General features: G+C 26.7%; 1 protein-coding gene across 1 annotated transcript; it reads right to left on the minus strand.

The window, feature by feature from the left end:
* Window positions 1-7,950: 7,950 nt before the first annotated feature.
* Window positions 7,951-8,930, minus strand: LOC124922620 (AT-hook motif nuclear-localized protein 22-like). Its single transcript, XM_047463345.1, has 2 exons — window positions 8,697-8,930; window positions 7,951-8,627 (listed from the first exon to the last, which is right to left on the minus strand). Exons 1-2 carry the CDS (start codon window positions 8,893-8,895, stop codon window positions 7,951-7,953), a joined length of 876 nt encoding a protein of 291 aa, XP_047319301.1. The 5' UTR covers window positions 8,896-8,930.
* Between the last annotated feature and the right edge of the window lie 651 nt (window positions 8,931-9,581).

Genomic DNA, 9,581 nt, shown 5'->3' on the forward strand with positions numbered 1-9,581 from the left:
TTGTTTTTACATAAGACATCTAGTGTTTAAATAGTAAAATTACATTTTCAGAAAAGAAAATAATTAAATAGTAATATCATGTAATTGATAATCAACGTCAATTAGCAAATCAATTAGTCTAATTGATTGATTTACAAATCAATTAGTTTGATTGATTGATTTGATGCTGCTTTTTTCATCATTCCATTATTGGAATTATTTTTCTTCCACATAATTCTACATGAATAAATAGTGAGATGTTGTAAAAAATCATTAAGGAGGGCATTACTATTATTAATTTACCTAGGATATGTTTGTATTGCTATAAGAGTGACATAAAACAAAGTTATTATATTAATTAATAATATGGATGTAAATAGGGGGAGTTACAATCTGATTGGATTCTATTTGGGTATGTTTTATTATTATTTTATTTTAGTTCGGTTTCCCGAGGATTCACTATTTATATATAAATTTTAAACATTGAAACCAAATTATATATTAAAAATTAGTATTATAAAAAAATAAAAAAATTTAAAGAAAAAAAGAGACCAAAACATCTTCCTATTTAATAGAGAATAAATAAAATAAATTATTTCAATTATTTTACAATTATAACTTAAGTAATTTATTAGTCCATTTAGAAGCATATTTAGGTTTAAATTTATGTTTGAGTTCAATGAGAAATGAATAAATTTATTTGAAAAGTGGATATAAAGGAAATAAAGTGTTTATACATACTTATAAAGAAAAATGACATGAGAGCGAGCTATCAACTTCTAAAACACTCGTGGATTAAAAACATGACATCGAGTGTTTTGAGAAAATGACAACGTAATTTTGAGAAAATGACAACGTGAGAAGTGGTTGGGGAAGTCGCTCCACTATCCTTTCTCGTATAAAAATTTATTGGCTTTTTTATTTAAATTGAGACTAATTATTTTTTGTTGAGTGACCTATGATACCAAAAGAAAAAAAAAGTAACTTGAAATGAACCAAAGATTATTGGATTATAATGTAATTTTTATCTTCTTTAGGTATTAATGTTATTTTCTAAATAATGAAACAAAGATTATTTTAATTTTTATGTATAACAAATATAACTAAACACAAATTATGATAAATTATAAGTAATGATAATTCATCGTAATCTTCAGTACATTTTATAAATATGCTTATCAAATTTGATTTGAGATTTTTGTTAAATATTAAAATTTGAAATTAATTGTTTATATTATTATTTTCTAAATAATGAACAAGATTATGTTTTGATTATTGTAATTTTTGACATATAACTTCTTGCAAATTATGGTAAAATTATAAGATATGATAATTCATTGTAATCTTTGAAAAACAAATTTTATAGATGATTATCAAAATTAAAATTTGAGATTTTTTATTTATTTTTTATTAATTATTAACGTTTGAATTTAAAATTATCTTAAAATATATCTTTTTATGTGAACTTACCTTGTTTTCTTTCGGTTTTTTAAAAATCTCATTCAAAATTAATTTTTAATCAATCACTTCTAAACAATTAAATAATTCATTTCATTAATCAAAATATTAAAATACCTTATATTTTAAATTATTATTTTTTATTTTATTCATATATATCAATACTTTTTAAATCTTTTTTACCAAAAATAATCATCACCTCTTCAAAATCATTATCAATCATTATTTTTTCCCTCTCTAAATTTTTTCAAAACTCTAATTCCGAACCCCACCTTAATTATGTCAATATTGCATTAAGTGCATTTTTTTACTGATGAATCTTTGCATAATAAAAATAGAAATGAATGATGTGAACATGTGAAATAAAATTGTTACTAATTATTTTTTTAAGTAAAAATAAATGTTAGAATATATCAATTTTAAACAAAAAGTGAATTATTATTGTTTGATTCTCATAATATTGTTTGGTTAATACCTCTAAAATGTAAATGTTTTATTATTTAGAATTGTGAATAAAAATAAATATATAATATATATTAATTTTAAAAAAATGACATATCAATCACACGTGACTAGTGACACAGATGAACGTTAAGCTCAACTACAATGGTATGAACGAACACAAATTTGTTCAGTAATATACATGAATATTCCGTTCTAATTCAATAATAAATTGACATTTTTCCCTTATTAGATGTCATATAAGTTGATCATATTTAATAAAGAAAATTAATTTTTATTATTATATATTTTTTCACATTTTTATACTCTTTTCTTCTGATATCTTCAATTGTCAATTCATTTTAAGGTACTCTTACCGTCCTCTTATCATCATTCATTTCGGTCGACTTGATTAATCTTAAGTGTAATCCGTAATAATTAATTAAGTCTAGTTTAATTTTTAAAACTATAATTATAAATTATAAAAATTAGTGTATAGATATATATTATAAATAATAAATATAATTAAATGTATGTTTCATTATTATAATAATTTTATATAAATATATAAAAATAATAAAAATAAATGTATAAAATGATTAGAAAGATATTAAATAATTTAGAGAAAATAAATAAAATAATTAATAAAATATATGAGAGAGAATGAATAAAAAATATTTAAAAGTGATGAGAGAAAAAAACGATAATTATAAACTTAAATACTGATGAGAAAAAGTAAAGAAAAAAATTGTGTTTAAACGCAAAAATATGTTTATTTATAATTTTTTGCATGAACTTTTTACACAAACTTTAGATAACAAATTTTTACGTAAGTTTATTGTAGCAGTAAAAAAAAAAAAAAAAAGGCTCAAACGCAACTTATAAATACTGAATCAAACAAGAAAATTGTTTAATCAAACAATATACTTGTTTAGTAAAATTTTGAAGATAAGAACTTGAATATTATAGGAGTGACATAAAACAAAGTTATTATATTAATTAATAATATGGAAGTAAATAGGGGGAGTTACAATCTGATTGGATTCTATTTGGGTATGTTTTATTATTATTTTATTTTAGTTCGGTTTCCCGAGGATTCACTATTTATATATAAATTTTAAACATTGAAACCAAATTATATATTAAAAATTAGTATTATAAAAAAATAAAAAATTTAAAGGAAAAAATAGACCAAAACATCATCCTATTTAATAGAGAATAAATAAAATAAATTATTTCAATTATTTTACAATTATAACTTAAGTAACAAGTTATTTAATTTATTAGTCCATTTAGAAGCATATTTAGGTTTAAATTTATGTTTGAGTTCAATGAGAAATGAATAAATTTATTTGAAAAGTGGATATAAAGGAAATAAAGTGTTTATACATACTTATAAAAAAAATGACATGAGAGCGAGCTGTCATCTTCTAAAACACTCTTGGATTAAAAACATGACAACGAGAGTGTTTTGAGAAAATGACAACGTGGGAAGTCGTTGGGGGAAGTCGCTCCACTATCATTTCTCGTATAAAAATTTATTGGCTTTTTTATTTAAATTGAGACTAATTATTTTTTGTTGGGTGACCTATGATACAAAAAAAAAAAGTAAGTTGAAATGAACCAAAGATTATTGGATTATAATGTAATTTTTATCTTCTTTAGGTATTAATGTTATTTTCTAAATAATGAAACAAAGATTATTTTAATTTTTATGTATAACAAATATAACTAAACACAAATTATGATAAATTATAAGTAATGATAATTCATTGTAATCTTCAGTACATTTTATAAATATGCTTATCAAATTTGATTTGAGATTTTTGTTAAATATTAAAATTTGAAATTAATTGTTTATAAATAATGAACAAGATTATGTTTTGATTATCGTAATTTTTGACATATAACTTCTTGCAAATTATGGTAAAATTATAAGATATGATAATTCATTGTAATATGTGAAAAACAAATTTTATAGATGATTATCAAAATTAAAATTTGAGATTTTTTATTTATTTTTTATTAATTATTAACGTTTGAATTTAAAATTTCTTAAAATATATCTTTTTATGTGAGCTTACCTTGTTTTCTTTGGGTTTTTAAAAAATCTCATCCAAAATTATTTTTTCAATCAATCACTTCTAAACAATTAAAGCACTCATTTCATTAATAAAAATATTAAAATACCCTTTATTTTAAATTATTATTTTTTATTTTATTCATATATATTAATATTTTTTAAGTCTTTTTACCAAAAATAATTATCACTTCCTCAAAATCATTATCAATCATTATTTTTTTCCATCTCTAAGTTTTTTCAAAACATCTCAATCCGAACCAGACCTTAATTATGTCAATATTGCATTGAGTGCATTTTTTTACTGATGAATCTTTGCCTAATAAAAATAGAAATGATGTGAACATGTGAAATAAAATTGTTACTAATTACTTTTTTTAATTAATGAATAATTAAAAAATTAAAATCATGAAGTTCCTATGTACAATTTATATATTAATATAGGAAGCTAGTATGATTTAATTATTTTCTTCTAAATTTTAGAATTTAGTTAGAAATTGGATTTAAATCACTTCTCAAATTTTGTTTATTTCTAAATTTAAAACAAATAAAAATTAATCTTTTTCTTTGGATAATTTTATATAAACACAATTACACAAATTGCAAATTTCAATATAGCATGCATTAAAGTACACACTTTCAAATTAAAAAATTGCAAACTTAATAAACTTAAATAGTTAACTCATTTAACTTTAATTGTCATAAAATATAAGAATCAAGATTTCTTCTTCAATTTTTCGTCTAGGAAATTATATATTTTAAAATTATTATTTTTTAAATATTTTTTTCTAAGTGATGATTTAATAAAAATCACATGTAACTATCTCAAATTTAGCACAATGAGAAGACTCATAGCAAATAAGAACAATCAAATCTAAATAACTTAATATATATTTAAATAGAAAAAAAATAAAACTCCAAAGTCCATTTAAATGGAAATATGAGTTTTTTAATGAATATTTTATCAAAACCATATTATCAAAGTTAAATTTGAAAATAAATTTTAATTGCACACTTGATTTAGTTTGTCAGGGAATGGAATGATCCTTTAAAGAGTATATGAGAAGAAATGAGGATACTTGATTCTATATCTTCTTATATTTTAGTTATAATAATTAAGGATTCTCGAATTTGGAATGTTGAAAATGAAAGCAAGTTTTGCTCGAGTTTAGCATAGGATGTTGTTCGTACTAGAAGGGAAGCGATACTATAATTTCATTTTTTTTGCTCTTCAAAAGTTATTCTTAGACATCAATTTATTTTGTGGTTGGCGTTTCATGAAAACTTAATATGCGAAATCGAATTAAGAGGTACATGAATATTTCGGATTCAAGTTGTCTTTTATGTATGGGAAATGAGGAGACCATATATCACATTCTTGGGGGCTGTTCATTTGCTTATTTGCTTTGGGATAAATTTTCCACATATACGAGTCTTCTTAGTTTTCCAAGGGAATTGATTGATATCAAAGATGTTGCTCTCAACAAGGTCAATGATAATGTATTTACTTCAAACATTTTAAGTGTTTTTGTCGCTATTATTTATCATATTGGAATGGAGCGGAACGCTAGAGCTTTTTATAGAGTTCGATGTGTGACGTTGAGCATGTTTGGAGGGACATCATTTTTAATGAAAATACACTCATTTAAACGTGAAAGCGAATACTCATTTGCGAAAGAAATTGATTGATATGTCAAAGATTGGGCATTCCCTATGAAGAAGTCACTCAATCTATTGGTTTCAAGTCGCTTTAAATTTCTATTGTTAGTGTCATTGATTGTTTATAACCCGTTTTGTTTGTTATTTCCTAATTGTTGTCTATTTTTCGTTTAAATTAAGACAAATGTTTATTTTGTCTTAATCTCTAAATTCATGTAAATATTTTCTCCTTTGGGATTTTTTAATTAAATGACATTATGTCATTTTCCAAAAAAAAAAAAAAAAAATGTTAATACACTATATATATCTATTCAACAATTACATCAATAAAGTTTGATCTCAATCAATATTTCTCAACACTAACAATAAAGAACATTGCAAATATTTGATCACATCTAAATAATCATCCATGAAGTAATTTTCAAAAAATATTTATATGATTAAATATAAGAATAACACATATATATATATATAGAAGACTTAGAGAGGGGAAACATATATAGATCGAGTTAGCTGGATTCATAGAATCATGTCAGCATCGACCCTTTAATAAACTAACGGAATAATTTGATGAATTTATTCAAAAACACTTATAAATTCCAGGAAATGACATAAATACATAAGTAGAAACAACATTGATCAAGATCGAAGAAAGCCAAAACCGTAACAAAACAGAAAAACATGGAAGCTTCATATATAGCCACATCTAGTGGTGTGCGAACAATACGAGAGGACTGGGTAAGGAGGTGGACATTCAAATACATGTTGAGTTACACTTTTTCGATAATTTTGATCATTTTAACTAGTGTTTACCTTGTCAGACTTGAAATTTTGTCGTTAGTTTTGATGTATTTTTGTTATGAATTAAACGTGGCAACCAGTTTATAATAATTTGTACTATAAATGATGTTTCCTTACTATTTGTATACTTACAACGTTGACAAATTCAAATTTCTCAAATTTAGCCTTTTTCACAATAAAATCAATGTAAATATGTTTGTTCAAGTTATAATAACAGTTTATTAGTGAAAACTAAAGCTTTTTAAATCAAAGAAGTCGAATCAAACAATGTAGTATATAGAGAAAATTAAAAGAAGACAAAAAGACACAAAGTGGGCCGAGTAAAACAGCTAAGACATACATAAAGATGTGATGATCAATATAATCGCAAGCTAGATTCAATGTACTTCAAACTTACCCTATATATATATATATATATATTATAGAGATAAGATCATAACCCTGATGTCTCCTATTAATACTTTTATAGTCTCTATCCAATGTATTATAAGCTTAAGTCGACAACAATAACAACAATGGTGAATTCAAATTGAAAAAACTTCAAATGTCAGTCTGAAATGGCCCCCATTTTATTTTTTGACTGGTGACATGATTGTCGAAATCCTAGTGGCTAAATGTTTGGTTTTGGATTGCCTTGGAAAACAGTTCTTAAAGAGCAGAGATGCACGTGTAACTCACAGTCCCCAATGCTCAGTCTCATCTCTCTATTTTCCCTCATCCATGATCATATGAGGTGTGTTTATGACAGAACTTCTGACACTTTTTTAATAAGCCCATCCCTGTCTTCTTCCCAATTTGCATGCTTTTCTTACCCTGTCCGCCACCTTTCTATACTTATATATAGGTCCCATTTTGGAAACAAAACTCTCTTTTTTTTTTATTATAAAAAGTTACTTCACCCATAACTAATTAAACATGATTTTTGTAAATAAAGAAAGAAAATCCATGGAAAGAGAGGCATTAATCCATTTCAAAGCCCTAATGAGTTTGAGTTAGTGCTAACTTTCAAAAATGTAAATAAACTATTTTTGTTCATATGGGTAGAGTTTAAACTTGTATAAGAATTGTCCAAACTTCAAATTAATTAATTTATTATATAAATATATAATATTAACCAGATCATATTAGCTTTTATGAGAGTGAGTTAGAGTGAGAGAGAAGATTGCCATGTTTTGAATCCTTGAAGGTATAATGATCACATGGAGGAGGAAGATAAAACCAAAGAGTTATTGAGATACAATAATTAACAATATATAAAGAAAAACAAAATTCAAGAAATTTGTATAAAATCCATCTCTCTCATTTCAACCTACAGATTTGTTTTTTTATTATTTAGCTAAAAAAAGATGGATTAATTGACACACCAAATTAAGCTAAAACCCATCAATCCTAATTGGGAAATTCCAAAGAAAACCAAGATTTATAATAACGCAGACTTTGTGAAAATGAACTAATTGAGCAAACAAAAGGAAAGGAGGATCGAGATTAGGAAAAAAACTAAAAATTAACATGAAGCCATACGTTGTTATTGATCAAAAGGGAGGTCGACCTGTTGCCCAGAAAGCTTCAGCTGGCATTTGGCATGAATTTAGTAGATTTTGAGGTAACCCATGATTCATTAAAGACGATGCATTCCCTTCATTCATTATCTGTTGTTGTTGTTGATTCTGGTTTTGTTGCTGGTTCTGTTCGATTGATGTTCCTGTCGGAGGAGATGGAAGAGGTAATGCAACCTCCTCCTCTTCCAATGGAAGCCTCTCATAAGCTGCGTTTCCAAATGAAGCCGCCATGATAATGACCGGTCCTGCCGCAATTAATGGTCCGACAACCGTTCCTCCCACCACTTGACCCTGTCCGCCGGCTAGATATATCGTCAAACTTGACGCGGCCGGCGGAGCTGGCGGTGGTAAAAACGATCCTGAGAGGGAAAGAATCTCGAACCGACCATGCAAAGACACGACCGCGCCAGGAGTAGCTGGTTGTTTCAAGGTTACGTTCGCGACAGTACCATTTCCGCTAAGTAGACAAACCCCTCTTTGACGCCTGGTCGCAAAAACCGAAACGCTCTCGATTATATCGCATCCGTTTGCGATCTCCATCACATGGCTTCTTAGAGCGTTAGGGCTATCTCTAGTGATTATAATCGGCGGCTTAGGTTTGTTCTTTGATCCAGCTGGTCTTCCTCTTGGCCTTCTAGAAACCTCTCCTCCTGTTTATTTAATAAAAAAAAGCATGTCTTAAGGTTATGAGTTTGAGTCTTTAAAATGAAATAACATACCGGAAGGGGTGGTGGCGGTGTTGCTGCTGTCGTCGCCTCGATCGCGTTTCTGGCCGACTCCACCGCCGCCGCTGCCGCTGTTTTCATCGTCGGAGTTGGCCGAGGGAGGGTTTTGGTGGTGGTGGTTTTGGAATTGAAAAGGAGAGTGATGGAGCTGAAGATCTCGAAAGGGAGGAGGAAGAGGACGATTATGATCCATATCTATCTATATATCTATCTTATATATGTATATATGAATTACAACAGAGATTTATTCTGAAAGATACCCATTTCAATTCTCTCCCAATAATTAGCTCGTCAGATCAGAACTAGAACTAGAGCTCTAGAGAGAGATGATTTAGGGTTAGGTCTAAAAGCTATGGAGTGTTTGGGGAAGATGAGATGAAAGAGGATGATGAGTGAGAAGAGGGTTTTGTTTTGGTAGGACAGCGTGCGGATGGGCGGTGAGTGGGTCCCACGTTACACCACATCAAGTGGGTCCCATGTCAACACCCCACGTTCTCTTTCTTTTTCTCTTTCTACAGTGATCTAATTGAAAGAAGAACACACATAGAACTTGTGATTTTTTGAAAACAATTTATTGAATATTTTCAAAATTATTAGTTTGACTAAAAAGTAGATCATTTATTTGGATGATTAACCGTTGTAATTACTATACTGTCTTTTTCTATTTAAAGTTTTAACTTTATTTTTATTTTTTATTTTAATTAATGAATGACAGATTGTTAAAAAGTTAAAAAAAAAAAAATCAAACAAGTTCATACAAAATAAATAAAAAGGAAAACACCATTGAAGAAGTACTATGTCTAGTGTCCTCCTTTCCTTTTGTTCTGTGACTAGGTTTCCTAACTTCTTAATTGGGAATCATATTTTATTTTTATTTTT

Source organism: Impatiens glandulifera, chromosome 1 (assembly GCF_907164915.1).
Source record: "Impatiens glandulifera chromosome 1, dImpGla2.1, whole genome shotgun sequence".
Taxonomy (NCBI): domain Eukaryota; kingdom Viridiplantae; phylum Streptophyta; class Magnoliopsida; order Ericales; family Balsaminaceae; genus Impatiens; species Impatiens glandulifera.

What these genes read in the sequence shown, in the direction of transcription:
- LOC124922620 (XM_047463345.1), bottom strand. Translation starts at nt 8,895, where the DNA reads ATGGATCATAATCGTCCTCTTCCTCCTCCCTTTCGAGATCTTCAGCTC. An exon ending in CACCGCCACCACCCCTTCCG is followed by an intron (nt 8,628 to 8,696) that starts GTATGTTATTTC and finishes TTAAATAAACAG; the next exon opens with GAGGAGAGGTTTCTAGAAGG.